Genomic DNA, 22,698 nt, shown 5'->3' with positions numbered 1-22,698 from the left:
CATATAATCTTCTCTCCCCATACCTCTGGTTTAATTTCCATTTTGTAACTCACTTCCCAGGGACACATTATTCTATATACACCCCCACCCTCCCCACCCACCTCCAAACCCTGGGATTAGACTCCAAGCCTGTAGCTCACTCCCTGTTCTCTGGTTCTGTATGAAGCTTGCGAATGTTGGAATGATTAGTAAAATTGCTGGATTAGTCATCGTGCTGTGTGGTGCGTAGCTGCGTGCAGTGTTTGCTGTCTGAATCTCAGTTGCTATTTGTGTGAGTGAGTGGGTGTCTGTGTGGGAAGGGGTTCAGGTGAAGAACGTAACTGTGCATGTTGTAAAGGAGAGATAGCACACAGTAAAACCACCTCACTGCCTCCCAGCTTGGCTCGGCACACAGCTCAACGTTTATTTCAAAGGATTTGCAACGTACAAATCGGAAACAGAGATTTCAGGCTGATCGGTGGGTAAAACACAAGTGAGAGGACTGGCACATCGGTGAGTGGGTTCCCGGCACAGATTGGTGACTGCCCATTGCTCCCTGGCACAGTTTGGTGAGTGCTGGTGATTCCCAGGCACAGATGGAGGATTGGTTGTGTTTGTTGTTACACAGAGCGGGTGAACGAGATGAATATTGGGTGGAGAACAGAACAGGAGTGTGTAACGGTTACTATGGAAATGTCAGTGTGATTCGCTTTGTGTTAAAACCTTCATTAATCCGAAGCGTCTTCTCAGAGTGCGAACTGAAGCTTCCGAAATTATCACAATGAGTGTGGAACAAGTCGAGCATTCCTGACATTCCGGTATTCCAGTCACTCAGTAATTCCAGTCGCTCTGGTCACTACAGTGATTCCGGTCATTGCAGTCGTTCCGGTAAATCCTGCTGCGTCCGGTATTCCGGTCACTCCAGTATTCCGGTCGCTCTGAGAATTCCGATGGCTCTGGTATTCCGGTCATTCCAGTGTTCTGTTCACTACGGTATTCCAGTCTCTCCGGGAATTCTGGCAGCTCCGGTATTCCAGTCGCTCTGAGAACTCCGGTGACTCCAGACCTTTAGTTACTGAAGGTGCGGCTGATGGCCTGGACCAGGCCTGGTGACGCGGGGGGCGGGCGAGGGGCAGCGGCACAGAGAGGCCGTGGCTCTGGCAGCACCGAGGAGATCACCGGCAGAGGCTGCCGTTCCCAGTTTCCCTGAAAACAATTGAAAACTAAAGTTTGTTCCTACGGGAAAGCCTCTGAGCCTCAAACTGCACAGAGAGAAATGTCCTCAGTGTGAGGGGGATCTCACCGACTCACAGACCAGTAGGAAGCTTTTCTCCGTTTACAATAATAATACTAATCCTTGCATTTGATACAGCGCCTTATCACGTCATTGAAGCGTCTCAAAGCGCTTCACAGAATATACTGGAAAGTGAATTAACTGTACATTGTGTGGTTGAAACGCGGCAGCCAATTGCGCACAGCAGCGTCCCACAAACAGTCGTGGATTGAGTGACCAAATTATTATTATTTTTTGGCAGGGATTATTACCCTTTAAATTATCAATTGTTAAATTGACATGGTTTCAAACCCTCAGAGTTCTGGACACCTCAGCCAGGTCTCCTCGCAGCTTTCTCTGTTCCAATAAAAATACAACCTCAGTTTCTCCTCAAGATCAGTTAGGACCGATCGCTAACGTTCACTGTGCTCATAAATGATCTGGACTCAGATATAATAATAATAATAATCCTTGGGATGTCCTCCCGACGTGAAAGGCGCTATACAAATGTAATCTTGTTGTTGTTGTTGATATAGCGTCTTATCCTGTCATTGAGATGTCTCAAAGTCCTTACAGACTACATTGTAAAGTGGAGTGACTGTGTATTTTGTGGGTTAAATATATAGATATAGGAGGATCTCGGTTTATTGCCTCGTCTGAATGTCTCACACCTACCCCACTCCCCAAGTACAGAAGTCCAGAACGTCTGACAATGCAGTGCTTTCCATTTGAGTGCAAGCCCCATATCCCTTAATACCCTGACCTAACAAATATCTATCCACCTCAGTCTTGAAGATGTGAATGGATCCAGGATCCACAGCCTTTTGTGGGAGAGAATTCCAGATTTTCATTACCCTGTGGGTGAAAAACTGCCTCCAAATTTCACTCCGAATATGGGTGGATGTTAATATGTTGTTTCTACTTGTTGGTGACTCTGTTAGAAGGTGACATAAACGAGAGACAGCAGCAGATCTAACGGGGAGTTTAGGAGGAACTTCTTCACACTTCACACTAATGAAGGTGATGGTGAGAATGTGAACTCACTGCCGAGAGCTACGGTTGAAGCAGAAATCATCAAAGTATTTCGGGGGAAACTTGAGACATTCGGAGAGAAGGGGAATAGAGGGGTGGAGGCTTGTGTGGAATATAATCGCTGGCACGGACTAGTAGGTCTTGGGGAGTGGGGAAGGCGTGAGCAGGGAATTGATAGTGATGAGCGGGGAGGGGAGTGGGTAGTGAGCAGGGAGTAGTAGTGAGCAGGGACGAGCAGCGAGCGTGCACTTACCGGGAAACGAACTGCGGAGGAGCGGTTGCAGTCCATGGAGATGGGGGCGGAGGCATACAGGAGGCGGAGCACGTGTTTGCTGAAGGAATCCCAGGACACGGCCTGGAACTGTTGGGACACCGGCTCCGAGGGGCAGCTACACACACTGTCCTCAGCCAGACTGCAGGACAGGGACACAACACGCAGCCTCTCAGCATTTAGTTTGGGACACACGGGGAAACTCATCACCATGATTAAGAGTCCCCAAATCACACTGAGAATTCCATGCATCCCACCTACACATGGAGGTTTCAGAGATAGATTGTTGGAATGGAAATGCACACTCTTTCCCTGGGGGGACGCATACTGCAAAGGTTTAGGCGCAAGTTGGCAAGTGCCAAGGCTTGCGAACCCCAGAGCTTGCACTGGAGGTAACTGCTGGAGTCTAACCAGATAAAAATGGTGTGGCAATGAGAGCATTGTCTGGCAAGCTTTCCCACTGCTTGCCCAGCTCGGACCACCTTACCCGTTAGGGCTTTGGCTTGCAGGATTAACAAGAACAGAGTGGGAGGATTCCCTGCCCGCAGGGACTGGTCTGAGAGCTGGACTCCGACAGGATGGGGAGCATCGAGCAGGGAGGAGAGATTAAAGGCAGTCCCACAAAATCGTGGCCTAAGTTTTTTCATAGGATTTTGGAGAGAGGGAGAGAGGAGCGAGGCAAAGGGAATTTGGGAAAGAGAGTGAGTGAAGAACAAGGGACAGACTGGTTGGAGTCTGGGTGGGGTGAAGGGGTTGGAGGAGATTGGGATCCAGTGAAGACCTGATGAGAAGTGAGCCTATTCGTCAAAATATCTCAAGTGGGTCACAAGTCATCACTTTGAAGGAAGCAGATTCCATAGTAGCTTTCAAAAGGATTGGATATGTACTTTAAAAGGATCAATTTGCAGGGTTACGGGGGTTAAAGGTGGTGAGGGGGGTGGAGTGGGACTGGTTGGATTGTTCGAAGAGCAGGCACCGGCACGATGGGACGAATGGCCTCTTTCTGTGGTGTAAGATTCTAGGATTCTAGGATCTTTAATGTCCACCTGAACAGGCGCAGATTGTTGGCTAGGGAACTTGGTTTAACGTCACCTGTTGATGAAGCGGAAGTATTTTTGCAGCGAGTCTGGGTCCACGGCACTCTTACACAACTCCAGCTTGCTCTGAGGATAGTAGTGCACGTAATTCACACACATCTCCTCCTGGATCCCAAAACCGCCCTGAATCAGAGAAGCCGAGAGAGGTTGAGAAACTGGTGACATTGCCCCAATCCCAGATCCTGAATCCCTCCTATCTGACCCCCCGCACCCCCCACATCAGACCTCCAGCCCCCGACTCGCAGCCCTGATTCCCAACCCCGACACGTTATCCCCATCTACTGACCCTCAACCCCTGCGCACTGCCAGCCTCTCTCAGGGTGGGGAGGCTCAGGAGACCAGGAGCAGGGAAGCACTCAGGGCACTCAGGCCACCTGTAGCCTCAACTACTGTTCCCCCTATCCCCCCAACCCCGACTAAGATCAGCAACTCAAGCGCAGTGCAGAGACAGAGCGGAGATGTAACTATATGTACAAGACCCACCCACACCCCCAACCTCAAGCTCACTCCCCAAACCCCACTCCCACCAGCACTCCAACCTTGATCCCCACATCAAATCCCGCCCCCCCCACACCACTGTGGCTCAGCGCCTGCCTCCTCCCCCACTAGCTGTGGACCAGGAGGGGCGAAGTGGGGTGGGGGTTCCTTACCAGGGTGATGTGTGTGCGAGCACTGGTGCTGTACGTACACGATGTTATCAGCACGTCTCCCTGTCCGGCGAGCATGGGTGGGGGGGTGTGGGGAGGAGAGCAGAGAGCAGTGAGCTGTGTTACACACATCAATAAACTGGAAAAATCAGCTTTAGTTTACAAGAAGTAACCATAGAGCATGAGTGTGTGCGTGTAAAGCTGGTAATTGTGTACAGCGCAGGCCTGGGGTGTTTTGGGGTCAGTCGGGTGTCTGACACGTGCAGAAACCCATCACCGTGAACGCTTAAGAGTATCCAAAGCAAACTGAGAATTCCACGCATCCTGCACATGGAAATCCCTAAAATAAATTGTTGGAATGGAATGAGCACTCCCTCTTTCTCTCTCTCTCTCCCCCCCCGGAGGGATGCATCCAGTTTACCTAATTCCGCAAAGTCTTAGGCGCAGGTTGGCAAGAGCAAAGGCTTTGGGGGAGCCCAGAGTGTGGGCTGGAATAACTGCTGGAGTCTAACCAGCTAAACCTGCATAGCTCGGCATTGATATCGCTGTGCAAGGCTGGTAAACGTGTAAAAGATGAGGCTCCACGGCGCTCGGGTGATACTCACCGGACGGACTGTGACCTCCGACTTTAACATGCGGATCTCCTGAACGCAAAGTAAATGAAGTAAAGTTAGGGCATCGAGTGTTGGAACTGATTTCATATCATCCTCTTAAAGGGGATTAACAGAAATGTCAATTACTTAGCGCAAGGCATCTCAGCCAGTGACAGATCCCAGTGAGTCAGAATTCCCTCCCTCCATCCCGCCATCTTGCCTTTCGCTATCTGTCTTTAAATCCCGCTTAAAAACCTACCTTTTTGACCGCACCTACAGTCACTTCCCCACTCCTCTCCCTTGCTGGTCTTTGTGACCCATTCTGAGACGTTATTCTTTGTGGAGACCTATGGCGTAGTGGTTAGCGTGCCGTGTTTCGCCCACAAAATACACCATCAATCCACTTTACATTATATTCTGTCAAGCGTTTGAGATGTCTCAATGACCTCAAAGGTGGATAAGGAACAATCTCAAGTGCCAGGATTATTATTATTATATCCCATGCGAAGGCGCTCTTTGACTCCGGCTCGTTTTTGGTGCCCGCTGACCGGCATCTGGCTGAGAGGACAACCGGCTACGGAGACCTGCCTGGAAGTGGGTGCTGTAATGTGTGTCGGCGTTCACCACCTGCACTTGCACCCCGTTCCGGACCAGCACTGTCTGCACCTCCGTCCCCGCCAGGTGCGTGTGCAGCTGTGAGGCAAAGATGTGGATTCCAGATGGCGGGAGAGTCTGGTGAGAACAAAGCACAAAGCAACAAGGCCTGAGTAACTCAAACGCCAGAACTCACCTCGCCCCCTCCCTTACCTCCTTCAAGGCCTGTCTCAAGACTTCTTTTCGACTGTGCTTTCGGGTCACTCACTTGCCCCCACCCCCCCTGCCCTCCACTTCTCCTGATCCCAACCCTCAGCTCGGGTCCAAATCCCTGACTGTCCAGTTGCCTTGGGACGTCCTCCTGACCTGAAGGTGCAATACAAATGTAATTTGCTGTTGTTGTAGTGACACTGAAAAAGGGGCGGTGGGGGCCTTGATATATAATAATAATATAAAAATAATCCTTGTGTTTGATATAGCACCTTTCATGTTCGGAGGATGTCCCAAAGTGCTTCCTAGGATATACTGTAAGGTGTAGTGACTGTGTGAGTGAGTGAGTGAGTGAGTGAGTGAGTGAGTGAGTGAGTGAGTGAGTGAGTGAGTGATTGATTGATTGATTGATTGATTGAATCTGGGGGATTGTTAGCCAGGACACCGGGAGAGAGAAACTCCTTTCTTTTATTGAATAGTGCCGTGGAATCTTTATCGTTCACCTGTAAAGGCAGACAGGACCTTGGTTAAACGTCCCATCTGAAGGACGGCACCTCCGACAATGCAAACCCCTCCCCACCTCCATTACTGCGTTGGAGTGTCAGTCTAGCCCAGCCTAACCCAACCCAGCCCAGCCCTGCCCACCCAGGGCAATGCTCACCTGCTGGGTGCACTGTGCTGTGCAGTACCCAGTCAGCACCCAGGAAGCCTCGTGCGGTGGGATTGCCATCAGGGGTGTGTAGACCAGCCCCAGCTCCATGATGCCCGCGTCATAGCGGCGTAATGTGGGCGTGTAGTGCAGGCGGATCCCAGAGGAGTCCCTGCGGCCTGGGAACAAGACACAGCAACAACAACAACAAGATTCCATTTATTGAGCGCCTTTCACGTCGGGACGACGTCCCAAGGCGCTGTACAGTTGGGTCAGGACCCGAGCATTGGGGGGAAATGGTCAGGGTGAGGGGAGGGAAGGGAGGGAGAGAGGAGGGGGGAAATGGTGAGGGGAGGGAAGGGAGGGAGCGAGGAGGGGGTAGAGAGTCGAGAGTGGAGCTGAAGGCACGGTCAAAGAGAAAGGTCTTGAGACCGGCCTTGAAGGAGGAAAGGGAAGAGGCGGCGAAGGCACTGGGGGATAGAGTTCCAGAGCCTCGGGGCTGAGAGGCTGAAGGCCCGGCCACCGATGGTAGGGTGGTTGGGGCGGGTGATGTGGAGCAGACCGGAGCCAGAGGAACGGAGGGCACGGGCAGGTAGGTAGGGGGATAGTAGGTCGGAGAGGTAGGAGGGAGCGACGCTGTGAATGGCCTTGTAGGTGAGGATCTTGAATTCGATCCTCTGGGGGATGGGGAGCCAGTGGAGGCGAGCGAGGGTGGGAGTGATGTGGTCGCGGTGTCTGGTGCGGGACAGTACACGAGCTGCAGAGTTCTGAATGACCTGCAGTGTGGAGGGAGGGCCGGGAAGGCCGACGAGGAGAGAGTTCCCATCGTCCCATAGTCCCATAGCAGGCGGGAGACTGGCTGTTAATAGGCAGAGCGCGGTGCTGGCCCAGCGCAGGCGTTACACAGGGGTCACACAGACTTACCGCGTAGCAGCAGAGGGTTGTGGTAATGAACCTCCAGACGTAAGTACCGGGAGGAATTCGGCCCACCGATAACGAGCCCGGCCTCAGCAGGATAATAAAACGGCTACAACGGCCATGAAACTGGTTAGTGTATCAGTGACCCCCCCCCCCCCCCCACACCACTCCCATCACGGACCACCCCCACCCTCCCCGTCACTTACACTGTCACTGACTCTCCCCCACTCTGTCATTGACTGTTGTTCCCCTCTCACTTTGTTGCTGACCCAGTTTGTCACTAACTCTCCCTGCTCTCTCACTGACCTTTGAACCCCCTTTGCCCGCTCCATCGCTGACCTTTGCCCCCCGCCCCCGCCTTGCATGCGCTGTCACTGACCTTTGACCCTCCCAGACTCTCCTCCATCACTGTGACCTTTGGCCTCTCCTTGCTCCAACCAAAGCATTGGCCTTTGACGTCTCTTGGCCCGCCCCATTACTGACCTTTGCCCCCATGGCCCAGGCGGCCAGGACGTGACGACAGGAGTTCAGACGCCCCGGCTTCATCTTGGAGTCGCACGGCCCACTGTAGGCTGGGATCGTGTCAAACTCTGCAGCGCACTGGAACACCTCCATGTGGTGCACCAGAGCCTCGTTCCCCTTCACCACCACCGGCTCGTACTGAGGAAGGCAAACAAGACCTCACAAGGTCACGGGGCCACAGTCTGGATGAAGGAGGCCCTTCGGCCCATCCGATCTCATCCCCGCTCCAGACACCCATCCTAACGTTCCCCCCATCACAGCGTTGAGCTGCTTTTTAATTGAGTCCCAGTGTCCTGGCCTCAACCACCCTTCCTGGCAACTCTGTTCCAGTTGTTAATTATGCCCCGAGTAAAGATTAATGGTGGGTGAGGGAGTGAGTCCAAGCCTTGGGTGACCATACATCCCCGATTTCCATGGACAGTTCCCCGGAAGGGCTATTGTGTCCCTGGGGCCAAAATTTGCCCTGCCTTGAGTTCATCGACCATCTGAGCAAGAACAATCACAGTCTAAACCAGATCCGATCATCAAAGACAGAAATGCAGCCATTAATCCAACAAGCTTCTCCAGGAACTGTATTGCCAGTTTCAGCAATTGTGGTGAGTTCAGTTTTTTTAATATATGTGTCCCCGGAATTGGTTTACAAAATATAACCCACCCCAAGCCTCTGTTTGTGTGCGTGTGTGTGTGTGTGCGCGCGTGTGTGTAGGGATGTTCCTGTGGGTGTCTATTATACTGGGGATAAGGCTTTCCACCCAAACTCACTGCGGCTAATGAGCACAGTCTCATCCTTAGCCTCAGGCTGAGATACAGAATGTAATAATAACCATGGCTGAGGGTACATCCATTATGTGGAGAGACTAGAGAGGCTGGGATTGTTCTCCTTAGAGGAGAGAAGGTTAAGGGAAGATTTAATAGAGGTGTTCAAAATTATGAGGGGTTTTGATAGAGCAAATAAGGAGAAACTGTTTTCACTGGCGGGTGGGTCAGTAACCAGAAGACATAGATTTAAGATAATTGACAAAATAACCAGAGGGGAGACGAGGAGAGTTGCAACATGGAATGCGCTGCCTGAAAGGGTGGGGGAAGCAGATGTGATAGTAGCTTTCACAAGGGAATTGGATATTTATGGGGAAAGAGCGGGGGAGTAGGATTAATTGGATAGCTCTTTCAAAGAGCCGGCACAGACTGGTGGACTGAATGGCCTCCTTCTGTGCTGTAAGATCCTGATTCTATGAATAACCCTTACATTAGGTACCAGCGCCTTTTACGTCAGGAAGGTGTCTCAAAAAAGCATGGGGTGGGGAGTGTGGGGGGGGGTAACAGGACTTTGTCGTACTGTGTAACGGTCCGAGTACTTGCCATGACGATGTGATGTTTGGGGAAGTGGCGTGGCAGCTGGCTGATGTAACACCAGTAGGTGGTCTCCTGCTCAGGGATGTTCACGTTGGGGGCCAGGATCTCCAGCTGTTTGACGTCGGGGGGCAGGTGGGGTTTTGGCATCTCAGCCTTCAGCAGCTGCACTCGCTGCACCCCCACCCCCACCGCCCCCAGGTTCAGTGCCGCCAGCGAGGGGACCGGACTCTCCAGGAACCCGTACAGGAGGTGGACCGTCCCGTCCTGCAGGCAGAGCAACAGTCAGCTCAACTCAAACAGTATTCCTCGCATTTGAGACAGCGCCTTATCACGTTGTCGAGACGTCTCAAAGTGCTTGACAGAGTATACTGTAAAGTGAATAGACGATATTTTGTGGGCGAAACGCAGCAGCTAATTTCACACAGCAGTTTCCCACAAACAGTCGTGGGTTGCGTGACCAAATTATTATTTTATTTCTATATTTATTTATCTCATTTTGAAGGGATTATTACTCCCGGAAAGTAATCAGCCCATCGACTAACAACTGGGTTCCAACTTACCCTCAGGTAAACTGCTAGGTGTTATCACAGAGAGATTTATTACAGAGAGTGATTTACAGACCGAGTTACTACAGCGAAAGAGAGAGCGTGTTACTACAGAAAAACAGTGTTATACTGTAACAGCAAGTTATCACACAGAGAGAGTGTTACTACAATGAGAGAGGCTCTATTTTACAGAGTGTTATCACAAAGAGATATATAGAGAGAGAGACATCACCTCAATAAGGTAATCCCGAACATCACAAGTATCGAACTTTCTGCAGAAGATGAGGCTGAAGCCTTCAGGGCCATCCAGTGCCTCCCGCAGCTGGTAATCCTGGTGCTCATCCAGGTGTACCTGAGCTCGCTCGTCACTCCAGGCATCCTAACCCAGACACACAACCCAGGTCACTACAACAACAAGTTGCATTTGTATAACGCCCCTCACGCAGAGTTAGCCAATATCCAGGTAACTAGTGTTCGCGCTTTCATCATGTCCAGGCTTGACTACGCTAACTCCCTGCTCGCTGGGCTTCCCAACTCTTCCCACCGCAAACTGCAGGTTATTCACAGAATTCAGCAGCTCGTGTCCTCTCCTGCACTAAGCTCCATGAGCCCATCGCCCCCATCCAAGCCTGGCTTCCCTGAAGCCCCCACCTGTGCCCGCCAGGCACCCGGCACACACGCACACCACACGATTGCCACAAACGCACCGTTACACGTGCCTCAACGCGGGGCTATGTCTGGGATGGTGTCTCCCTCTCCCCCCACCCCCACCACCAGCCCCCGAGACTCACCCCAAAGTAGGAGCCGTGTTCATCGCTCCACAGCACTATCAGATCAGCGTTGCTGACCTCTCCTCTGTCCGACATCCCAAACACCAGCCCGAAGCCCACCTCCCGGACCAGCAGCTGGAAGCACACCGTTTCCCGGGAAAAGCTGACGTTCCAGGCCAGGAGCATGCGACCGTGGGGGTCCAGGGGCACCTGGTAGGGGAAAGGCCTCTCCTCAGGGACCGGGGGCTTGAACGAGGCCACGAGGATGCCCAGGACCACCAACACAAGTGTCAGATAGATGGACACAGCCTCGCGCATCCGCAGCGCTGGGAAACATCCTGAGCCCCTCATCCTAGACGGTCTGGAAGTAGGAATGGTGTGGAGTGCCACGCTCTGTCTGCTTTTAAACCTGCGCCCCTGAAACTCTGTCCAATTTCTCCAATCTAATTTACCTTTATTCTCCTGAGCGACATTTTGCATCTGCCTGGAAATTAGATTTCACCAGCGCCCACCACCCCGCCTCCGCCCCCCCCCCCCCCCCAACACACACACACTCAGAGCCTGTCTGACCTTCTAACCACTCCATTTGATTTCCTCCTTACTCTATTGACTGATAGCTCATTGCACGGACTGTCTTGCCCTTAGGGTGGTGCGAGGCACACAAATACTGCATCTCACCCACTGCTCTGCTCATTACTTTCAGTCAAATTATAATAATAATAATGCTTGCATTTGATACAGTGCCTATCACATCAAAAAAGCATTTTACAGTAATTACTGTTAAACCCAGTGACTCTGTATTTTGTAGGCAAATGCCGTAGCCAATTTGCATGAAGCAATGTTCCAGAAATAACCAAGAGGTGAATGATCAATTTAATCTGGAAGACAAATATCCACCGCTGCAGACGGGACCTTGGTTTAATGTCTCTTCTGAAGGACGGCACCTCTGACAATGCATTGCTCCCCCCAGCATTGCACTGGAGAGTCAGGCTAGATTGGGAGCTCAAAGTCCTTGACCTAGTGGGGGCTTGAACCCACAATCGTCTGGCTCAGATGCGAGAGTGTAAGTGACTGAACCAGGCTGACATTCATTGACAATCATTGAATGAGAGATGTCCAATTTCCCTCCCCTGAGATAATGAATCGGAGCTGGCAATGAGCTGTCTACCCAGTCCCAAAGCCCTCAAGCTGCCACCAGTCACAGCCACTGCTATCCATCTGAAGGAGGGTTAACGTCAGCAGAGCTGCACGTCTGCAGAGCCAGCGGCACTGCTTTAGATTAGGATCATTCAGAACGGACGTGACTTGCTCGTTGCTTCCATCAGCAGCTCAGAGAGCACAGTGAATGCCTGGAGCCCAGCTCCTGTTCGCTCCCACATCCTCCATGGTTTGGATGAGATGTGAAGCGCTTTGAGACGTTCTCACTGTATTAACAACAACAAATTACATTTGTAATAAACATGGAGTTTCTCTTTCCCGGTGTCCTGGCCAACAATTCCCCAAATAAAATTCTGAGTCTGACTCAGAAGGTTGTGGGTCCAAACCTCGCGGCAGGATTTTGAGCTCACAGTCTAAGCTGGGAAGGAAGACTGCATTGTCGGAGGTGCTATCCTTTGTTAAACATTAGACGTTAAACCGAGGTCCCATCTGCCTGTTCGGGAGGACGTTGAAGATCCCATGGCTCTATTCAAAAAGAGAAAGGAGTTTCTCTCTCCCGTTGTCCTGGACAACAATCCCCCGAATAAAACTATTCGGATGCTTCATGGCTGTTTGAGTCACATCCAGCACCAGATAGTCTGGGTCATGAAAGAGTCACTTGTATTGCTCACATGGCTGCGTAAGTGACAGCGGAGGTGACTGAGCTGAGCGCAGACTGACACCAGAATGGTGAGAAAACGGAACGGGAACTGAGGAATTGGAAAGAGCCAGCGATTGGGAAAAAGGAAGGATCGAGGTAGGTGGGAACGAGAGAGAAGGCGGCTGGAGAGAGAGCCTCTGCCTGAGTCAAAGGCAGAGAAATACAAAACTTGAGGATAGCTGGATGTGAATCTGGTTTCCTTGTTGTGACATTGAACAGTGACCAGCCCCTGGCAACTCACCATCAGCTCACACAATACCTGGAGCCAGAGAAATTATCTGAGCCTGAAAAACAAAAGGTTTTACTTTAACCCGGTTACCCAATTGAAACCTGGTGACATGTTAGACGTTTTCTTAAACTCTGACCTGATTTGGAAGGAGCTTTACTGCAGGTCTTAAAACGTAAAGTGGCTTGCAACTCAATAATAACAATAATCCTTGCATTTGATACAACATCTTTTATCAGATTATCCCGATGCCTCAAAGTACTTCACAGGATTTTTCTGTAGAGTGCAGTGACTGTGGATTATTATATAGGTGAACGCAGCAGCCAATTTGCAGGCAGCAACGTCCCACAAACAGCCATGAGGCGAACGACCATTTTTTGTTTACAGAATTGTTAGCCAGGATAACGATCTTTATTAGGACTTCAGTAAGATTTTAAAACCATGGATGAAGGACTCTGTGGATTTTCCAGAATTCTGGACAAGGTAGAATTTTTTCAACCATGTTCTAAAGGCTGAAACTGCGAGGAATTTTGGACTAAAGACGGGTTTGACAATGCTCCCTGCACTGACTCTAACTCGCTGAAACACGCACAGGCCTCGGTTCAAAGACTGACTCACTCGCTCGCTCCCCGGGATGTGATTCCTAACAATAACATCCCCAGCAGGAGGTCACATATGCCACTGACACCCTCATCTCAAGATGGGAACTTGCTGGAGGCAGCACTGTGACTCTAACCTTCCAGTCCAGTGTGAAAGGCATCTGTAAGATTGTGGAATAAGATCATCAGTTACCACAGCCTTTCCTGATCCAACTTAAAAAGTCCTTTAGTCGATTGGCCTCTTTGGCTGTTTTGGGATGCTTCTGAACAGCACAGGTTAGATACAGAGTAAAGCTCCCTCTACACCAGTGGTGGCCAACCTTTACGGTCGGCCAACAAAATAAGTATTTCTTACTTGATTATTCCTTGATTCATGCCATCAATCAAGAAATACTCAATCAGGAATAAACTAATAAAACACCAATTGAACATGGACAGACATCTTGGATGCTAATACGGATTCTGCCTCAACCACCACTCCCAGGAGGACATTCCATATCCCAGTGACCTAGCCACTCTGGGTGTGNAAAAAAATTCACTAACCTCTCCATTTACTGGTGCTTATCTTACCCCCTACCACCTCACTCGGCCCCTCCGCTGAGCGGGCTCCAGTCTGCTTCACGTCCCCCGCCTCGCTCGCCCCACTATTGGCGGGCAGGCCTTCCGCCACTCTGCTTTATTAATTTAATCATCTCACACAGTGCCTGGAGCCAGAGCAATTATCTGATCCTGAAAGATAAAAGATTTTACCTTAACCCGGTCTCCGAATTGAAACCTGGTGACATGTTAGACATTTTCTTAAATTCTGACCTGATTTGGAAGGAGCTTTTCTGCAGGTCTTAACAAATAAACCGGCTTGCAACTCAATAATAATAATAATAATCCTTGCATTTGATACAACATCTTTTATCAGATTATCCTGATGCCTCAAAGCACTTCACAGGATTTTTCTGTGAAGCATTTTGAGGCATTGTGATAATCCTGGTCCTGTATAAATGCAAGTTGTTGTTGTAAATCTATTATCGATTAGATAAAGCTCCCTCTGTACCCTCCATCCAGCACTCTCAGGTCAGCGATAGTATGGGATAGACACAGAGTAAATGTGAAGAGGGGCTGGTATAGAGAGCGTGGGATGAGACATACACCATTAGTGACAGGGACAATGGGAGAACGAGGGAAAAGCGATCACTGTATTTATTGTGTGACATCTGTAGCAATTTCCTCACAAATGATTGATAAGGCAGGGAGTGAATTATAGCTGAAAGTCGAATTAATAATAAACATAAATGCTTGTAGAAATCAGCGATGGTGTCAGCCTGGATCGCTCTCCCCTCTGGGTCTGAAGTTTGTGGGTTCAAGTCCCACATTGAGACCTGCAGCTCACGGTCTGGGTTGACACTCTGGTGCGGTGCCGGGGGAATGATGCAGTTTCAGAAGTACCATCCTTCAGATGAGACAATAAACCAAGGTCTGTCGCATCTAGCTCTTCCTGTGGACGTTAGAGATCCATGATATTATTGGTAAAGAGATGGGAGTTTCTCCCGGTGAATTGACCAACGATCCTCCAGATAAATGGGTTATTTGCTTCATGGCTGTTTGTGGAACATTGCTGTGTGCAAAAGGCTGCCGTGTTTGCCTGCAAACATACAGTCACTACATTTCACTATTCAAAGTGGTAAAGGGGTTATATCCAACGCAAGGATTATTTTGAGCTGACTTTGAGTTGGATGTTTAGAACAGACGGAGGCAAGTTGATGTAATCATCGTGTTTTCAGGACTGCTATTTTGCTATTTCGATGTTCAAGCTACTTTTACTATGAATAGCGCACTCGCATTTTGCAGCACAAATTAACAGCGAATTTTTAAGCATCGCTCTTCAGCCCAGTAAATGCCAAGTGGAATCAGTTATCAGCCGGTGGAACCGACTAAAAGGAGCCAAATAATAACCGTATGACTTATTCCGAATCGAGTGTGTGGGCCGCACAAAACCATTTGGAGTAATGCTCAATCCTCCTCTGTGCAAGGAAGTTGACTGATCACAAATCTGACAGATATCCCTGTGTTTATTAGCATTCTCTGTTATAATCACACTCAGCTATGTGTAAGCATGTGTAAGCAGCAGGCTTTTCTTAGACTGGAGATTACATTGCCTTCATTTCACTTAAAGGGGCAGACATAGCAAAATGTGTCGGCCTGGTTCAGTCGGTAGCACTCTCATCGCTCCGTCAAAAGGTTGTGGGTTCAAGACCTCATGTTGGGGACTTTGAGCTCACAGTCCAGGCTGATGCTTAACTACAGTGCTGGACCCCAGAGTCTGGGATGGGGTAACAGCTGGAGTTTAACCAGGCTAAAGCCAGATAGCTTGCCATCGAAGGCGCTGTCTGGCAAGATTCCCGTTGCTCATGTGGTTAAGACCACCTTACCCATAAAGGCCTTGGCTTGCAGGGTCTGTAAACACTCAGTTCATTTCTGATCAACTTTGCTTGTGCAGTGCTTCGAGACCTTTATTTTTATTTGAAAGGCGCGCTGGGGAGAAATGTGAGTTATTATTAACACTGCACATCACATTCGGTCCGTCAGTGCTGCCTCCACAATCCACGTCACGTTTGTTTAGAATGGAACCCGTTTTTCTGTAACAAAGGATAAAGTCTGAACGAAGAGCTGCTGGAGAAAATATTGATGTGATTATGAGCTACACCTACTTTTGACTGTTCTCGCCTCTGGAGTCAGCAGGTTGTGGATTCAAGCCCCACGTTGAGACTTCAAATCGCACAGTCTAGGCTAACACTCCAATGCACTGCTGGGAGGGTGTGTCGCATTGTCGGAGGTGCCGTCCTTCGGATGAGACATTAAACTGAGATCTCTTCTGCCCGTTCAAGTGGTTCGAGATCCCGTGGCGCTATTCAAAAAGAGAAGGGAGTTTATCCCGGTGTCCTGGCCTACAATCTCCCAAATAAAATTGGTCACTCACTCCAAGGCTGTTTGTGGGACATTGCTGTGCACAAATTGAGTGCCTGGTTCGTCTACAAATACACAGTCACTACACTTTACAGTGAAGTTATCTGAAACCTCCTGATGATGCGACAGGGCTATATGAAATACATTAATTCATACGATTAAAGCCTACTTCACTTTGGGAAGGAACTGGATGCATGTGTTAGCTTGGGGGTGAGTATCAGCCTGTCCGGTCTGTCAGAGACCTGATTGGAGACATGAGGAACATGCGATGGGATAACAGCTGGGGTAAGAGAGAGAGAGAGAGATGTGTAACTTTTAGATCGGTGAACTGACCTTCCTCTAACTGAGTCAGGTAATGCACAGCACAGCGATGGGAGGGTTGAAGAGGGAAGAAAGCGCTTGGTCTCGCAACGGCCATAAAACTTGTGTTCGACGCACACATCACTGCAACTCCCACAGTCTTTACTTGTTTACTTGTTATTCCTCCTCCACAGTAAGAAAGAGGTTTGAAAGGGAATTGTCTCCACCGCTGACTGTTGAACAGTGACTGTCACTGGCTGCGAATGTCACATGGAGCTTGTGAGTTAGCTTCTGGGTGAGACTGAGCGGGCGGCTGGCAATTAAAACAGCCTGTGTACTCTGCAGGGAAGGAAAGATTTAAATCTCTCACGTGAAGTCCAGGCGTGGATGGAAATTAAGGTCAGTTGAAAGCAGCCTTTTTAACCCCTGCATTGATGTGGAGAGCGAGGGCGGGTGATCGATCGGGTCGGTGCCTTGACACAGTCACGTCAAGTCTATCTCGGCGGGGAACGGTGTGCAACGGTGGAGCTGCGATTGCCGGCAAGCTCACGCTCGCTCCCTTGTCTCACGGGGTGAAATCCCAAGAAGCGCTTTATTTCAGACGTCCTTCCGACGTGATTAGGCTCCGTACCAAACTCAAGGATTATTATTATTTATTATTATTGTTGCTATCTGAGCGTATCGGTGGGTTAGTTGCTGGTCGTGATAGAAAGAGCGCTCATCCACATCCACTGGCTTTATCTCTTTTCTGTGCTGGGGAGGGTGTGGGTGGGGGGGGGGTGGGGGTTGTGACTGGGGGCAGAGGTGGGAGAGGGATCCAGGGCGCTGTTGACCTGCCTGTTGACTATGTGGCTGGAGTTTGATTGCTGCCCTTGACTGTTCGGAGGGAGGGAGGTGGGGAATGGGAGAGAGAGAGTGGTGGGGAGGGGGAGGGGAAGGCAGAGGGAGGGAGGGGGGAGGCAGAGGGAGGGTTGACCACAGACCTGGACAGAACCGTTCACGTTTTTACTGCACTTTTCCCAAATTGATCGCCCCCTCCCCCCCGGGAGAGAATCTGATTAACGGGAGAGGGATTGGGATTTGCGTCACTGGGACCCCAGGACGATTCAATCCCGAGGTTAAGAGCTGGTAAAGATTCTGACCTCTGGCCGGGCTCAGCCCCCCCACCACTCAGCCCCCCGGGACCCTCCGGCTCCCCCCACCCTCTCTGTCCCGGGTCACAGCGGGATGGAGCCCCGGATAAGAAGTGAAACATCTTCCTCGCGCTTTAGCCGCTGCCCCGACACCGGGTGCGCGGTCACCGGCTCAATGGGTATCCCGCACTCACAGGTTAATCGCTTATCTCTCTGGAGCCGCAGCACACACACAGTCACACACACACAGTCACACACACATAGAAACACACCCAGAGTCACACACACACACACCGAAAAACACACACACATAGAAACATACATACACACTTAGAAACACACAGACACCGTCACACACACACATAGAAACACAGATACAAAGAGTCATACACATACGCATAGAAACACACACAGTCACAGAAAGAGATTCACCAGATACAGAGACACACACAGAGACACACACTACACAGAGACACACACACACAATGTCAGATACACAAACACACACACAGAGATACACACAAACACAGTGATTCAGACAGACACGCATGATGAGGGAGAGACGCACGCAAGCACACACAGATAGGCACAGTCAGAGAGAGAGATGAATGCGAACAGTGCATAAAAACATCTCAAAGCATTTTAACAAGGAAAATGTGGATCCCAGCAACATGCGGGAGGCTTGTGGAGCCGAGAGCAGGCGAGTATGATCGTGGGGAGAGAGGGGGGTGGTATGAGTGTGATGGTGAGTGGGCTTGCGTGTGTGTGTGTGTATGAGTGTTAAGTGGGGGCGACTGGCTGAGTATGACAGGCTGAAGGAGTGCTCGGTGCATTAAAGTAGCCTTGCGTGTACATGCATGAAAAGCATTGATCTGGAAGCTGAACGCCACCTGTAAGTGTAGGAAAGAGACAATGTGAGGGAGGGAGTGAATGACACCAAGAGTAACGACTGAGTACCAGTGAGAGGCAGGATCGAGTGCGGAGAGAGACTGCACACACTCCCTCTCAGGTGTACCACCACCATAGTTGGAGAGATGTCTCTCTGTATTGTTAACCCTCAAACCCTAAAATTCATCGAGACTTTTTCTTTTTCTGTCTTAAAATTCAAGTCTGTCCAGAATTGTAGAAAAATGCATCAATCCTGGTGCTGATTTGTTGGATGCTTTCCGCAGTTCCTAAAAACAAATGAAACAGGGTTCAAAATTGAAAGCGAATTCAATAGGAATTTTCTGTCAAAGCTGCGTGATCTTAAATTTTGAGACAAAACAGTCTTGTGGGATAAGAGTGGGTGGAACTTAGGAATAAAACAGTTTGGAGAGCACGAGCATTGCGCTCTCCAAATTGTTTTTGTCTACAGAATACAGTCAATTCATTTCACAGCAATAATCTGTGAAGCGCTTTGAGACGTCTAGAAGACATGATAAGGCGCTATAACAAATGCAAGGATCATTATTATTATTATATTGGAACCTTGTGTTAGCTCAGGCTGGTGGCTTGTTCTATCAGGTGTAGGAAATATTTCCTGCTCCCACTCCAAGATCAGTAATGGCTGATGTGTGTGTGTGAGCACTCCCCTAATTACAGAGGCGTTACCCCACATTGCTCCCCTGAGATAGATGTTCTTTGTGCTGCTCGCAAAGGTCAAAGACATTGAGCGTAATCAACGACAACTTGCATTCATATAGCGCCTTTCACGTGGGGTAGCGTCCCGCAGCACTATCCTGTTGCTCGCTTCGGGGGCTAGACGCTATGGGAGAGATGTGTCCAGCTATGGGTCTGATGGCATGAGCACTCTCAGACTCTACCCTGCGTGAGGGATACTCTAATTCTTTCAGGCTCCTGGCCACTGAACCTCTAGATGAATTCGTCGTTTCACTTCAAGGCTGTTTCACAAATTGGCTGCCACGTCTGCCTATAAAAAATACACAATCCCGCACTGACAGCAATTCCTTGCAAAATGCTTTTGAGACGTTTTGACGTTATGCTGTGTCAAATACACGGATTGTTATTATCGCAAAGTGCATAACTGTTAAGTAACTGTTAGTACCAGGAGCTGACAGCAAGGGCGTTGTGTGATTGATCGCAATCCAAGCCGGGAGTGGGGTGATCAGAGGCTCAGTGGGGAGTGCCTGGTTACACACAGCGTCTTAATGTTCACTCTGCGAATGATCACTGTTGATGGGTGATGACGTCCCTGATGACTCCTGTTGTTTTTCAGGCTGTTAATGGAGAACTGGTCGAATGACAGCCGGCACCGTAGTGATCACAGGTGGAATATTGGCGGCAGCGATCCTACTGTGTATCATAGCCGTGCTGTGCTACTGTAGACTGCAGGTGAGTGAGTCTCAGGGCGAAACATCGCCGGTGCTAGCTTTCAAAATACAACCACCACCATCACGTGAGTGCAAGTGAATTGATTTCCCTGCCTCTGCATGGGGCATACATTGTGTCGTGCTGAGACCCCAGTGCCAGGAACTCTTCCTCAGTTCATCTGTTGTCCCTTTCAGAAACCCTGCAAGCCAACATGCTAATGGATAGTGGGGTCCTCATTGGACAAGTAACGAAAAAGCTTGCCAGGGTTTGCAAAGGGACTCTCCTCTTTTTTTTTAGCGGGTTCAACTCCAACAATCCACCCAACAAGGTAACTCTGGGGTCCCCGAAGAACTCGGCTTTTGCCACTGATACAGTACTATATTCCTGTATTCAGATCATTTATATTTATGGGAGAAAAGCCCCAGGCACAAGGACTAGTCTCTGGCAGATGCAGCTTGTCACTGCTACAAATTGGAGAATGTCCCTTTTATCTGGAGTCCCGTGTAGTGTAGTGGTTTGCACGCTCGCCTCTTAAGTAAGAGGACCCAGGTTCGATTCCCGGGTGGGGCGAAACCTTAGGCACGTTTCCTTACTCCACAGGGCTGTGTATTTACCTAGCAGTACGTAGGAACCCGGTCAATTGGCGGATCGCTTTCCAGGGGTAATAATTCCTCAATGAATCCACAATTGTTTGTGAGACACGGCTGTGCGCAATTGGCTCCCGTGTTTTCCCCACAAAATACACAGTCAATGCACTTTACAATATGTTCTGTGAAGCGCTTTGAGACGTCTCAATGATGTGATAAGGCACTATATCAAATGCAAGGATTATTATTATCCGTCACCTGCTTCCCAAGCAATTTCCTACCCAATACTTAAAACATATAGAATTGAAGACAATCTCATGACTTCACCCTTGCCTCATGTCTTAAGCCTTGGGTAGTGAAACAGAGCAATGGTCTACTTCTTCCTGATACTAACTACGTGTAACCCTGTTGGACGATGTTGGAATCCCCAGAGGTGTCAGCTGTAGCTGGGAAGAGGAAAAGGCTGATAATGATCTGTGGAGGGAACAAGCCTGGAGCTGTGTGTTAAAGTCATTTTCTGTTCCATTGATAGTATTACTGCTGCAAGAAAGAGGAGTCAGATGAGGATGAGGAAGAGCCAGACTTTGCCATGCATTCCCGCTTCCCACCCGGTCACTACAGTTACAATGTAGGCAACGGACCTAATATCTTCGCCTCACCCTACGCCCGGGACCACTTGCACTCCAGGACTCTGTGTGCCAGCTGCTCCTTCTACGAGCAGCCGTACTTCCTCCATCAACTGGAAGAGATGCACAATGGGGGCGAGCGGGTCAGCTACAACACGCTGAGCGAGGAGGACCTGGAGATGCCATTAAACCTGCTGAGTGTCCAGAACCTGCCGAGTCTTCAGAGCCTGCCGCTGGGGAGACCTCGAACAGCCAGGGAGGCATTCAGCCGCAGCAGGAGCATCAGCACTGATGTCTGAGAGGCAGAGCCACATGGCTTCTCTACCGGTGAGAGAGTGGTGGGCTTTCTATATCAATACATAGAGGGAAGGAATTCTGTCCCAATCGGGTGGGGGGGTGGGGTCGCTTCTTTATTGGGGAAGGGGGTGGGAGGGTACTGTATAGGGGGGGGCTTCTGTATTGGGGAGGGGGAATGGGTTTCTATATCAGAGGGCTTATGTATGGGGGTGAGTGGGCTTCCATTTCAAAGGAGGTTTAATAGATTTAATATAAGTAAAGGTGGAAACCAAGGAAATTCTGAATGTATTTATATTTCACTATTAATCTTTTGATAGACAAGGTATTTGATGAAGTGGACGTTTTCAAGCGCACCCATCTTTTTAAAGAGTGCCCCAATGTACATTGTAAAGTGGTTTTATAAAATTCAAACAAGCCAAATTGTGTTTTAAATGCATCATTTTGTACGTGTTTTGCCAAATGTCGTTGGGAGCAGGTGTTACTGGCACCCAGTCATTGTCTGCATTTGTTGGTTCTAAGGGTCGATCCCAGCTCGGTTGATGGATCACGTCTCACTTTGAAACTGCATCATGTTTTGTGAATGAAAAATAAAAGGTAAAAGTTAAGCACCAGACGTCTGGAGCATCATTTCCCAGCTCAGCAGCTGCCTGAGGTGTCCGTGTCTATCTGTGTCACTGGCCCCTGAGGACAGACATGAGGTCGTGCAGTGAGTGAGCGACGAAGCAGCCACAACTGGGCACTGCGTTGAGAGAGGAGGCCAGAGAGAGAAGGTAGTACTCTACTCTTTTCCCCCTCCCCTCATCTAATGTGTGAGGCCCCCTTTGTCTGATACTGTCAGGGTTAAGACTCCTCCCCTCACTAGATATCACTGCTCATTTAAAAAGCATAAACACCATTCCATCTGCCTATTCAGGTGGGTGTTAAGATCCCCCAACACTATTCAAAAAGAGAAGAGTTTCTCGTTCCTGGTGTCCTGGTCAATAAATCCCTCAAGTATATATATTAAATTCACCTACAATACAGTCCCTTCACAACAATTTACTGTGAAGCGCTTTGACATTGCTCAAAGTGCCTTGAAGTGACAGGAGCAGCACAGCCACTGCTTGATGTCCTGAGGCAGGGCTGGTGCTCACACATATGGTTCAGACACATGCCGGGCCCTGAGTACTAAAAGATAAAATCAAATCCCTGCACTATGTCAAAGGATTTTGCAGGATATTGCTCTGAAGTGTAGGAACTGTATTTGTAGGTGAACACAGCAGCCAATTCATACCGAAGATTGGGTGAACTGGGAGTTTGTGGAGGATTGTTGCCAGGACACCAAAAGAAACTCTTTTCCAATCACATT

The 22,698-nt window shown here is 49.6% G+C and overlaps 2 protein-coding genes across 3 annotated transcripts; one reads left to right on the top strand and one right to left on the bottom strand.

Annotated features, from left to right (window-relative positions):
* Positions 1-219: 219 nt before the first annotated feature.
* fam163ba (family with sequence similarity 163 member B, genome duplicate a) lies at positions 220-21,417 on the top strand. 2 transcript variants are annotated; one of them, XM_007900172.2, is made up of 3 exons: positions 220-492; positions 19,746-19,861; positions 20,960-21,417. In XM_007900172.2, the coding sequence occupies exons 2-3, from the start codon at positions 19,769-19,771 to the stop codon at positions 21,350-21,352; spliced, it is 486 nt and encodes a 161-aa protein (XP_007898363.1). In that variant the 5' UTR covers positions 220-492; positions 19,746-19,768; the 3' UTR covers positions 21,353-21,417. The 2 variants fall into 2 exon arrangements, with proteins under 2 accessions (XP_007898363.1, XP_007898362.1); XM_007900171.2 differs by lacking the exon at positions 220-492 and adding an exon at positions 16,591-16,793.
* Positions 1,038-10,777, bottom strand: dbh (dopamine beta-hydroxylase (dopamine beta-monooxygenase)). Its single transcript, XM_007900173.2, has 12 exons — positions 10,475-10,777; positions 9,916-10,062; positions 9,145-9,402; positions 7,747-7,923; positions 7,270-7,372; positions 6,358-6,524; positions 5,481-5,624; positions 4,905-4,943; positions 4,303-4,362; positions 3,648-3,775; positions 2,538-2,697; positions 1,038-1,185 (listed from the first exon to the last, which is right to left on the bottom strand). Exons 1-12 carry the CDS (start codon positions 10,769-10,771, stop codon positions 1,048-1,050), a joined length of 1,818 nt encoding a protein of 605 aa, XP_007898364.2. The 5' UTR covers positions 10,772-10,777; the 3' UTR covers positions 1,038-1,047.
* Positions 21,418-22,698: the final 1,281 nt, after the last annotated feature.

The sequence above is a fragment of the Callorhinchus milii genome, unplaced genomic scaffold (assembly GCF_018977255.1).
Source record: "Callorhinchus milii isolate IMCB2004 unplaced genomic scaffold, IMCB_Cmil_1.0 Scaffold8, whole genome shotgun sequence".
NCBI lineage: Eukaryota > Metazoa > Chordata > Chondrichthyes > Chimaeriformes > Callorhinchidae > Callorhinchus > Callorhinchus milii.
Note: the sequence above shows the minus strand (reverse complement) of the source record. Positions and strands in the feature narration are given on the sequence as shown.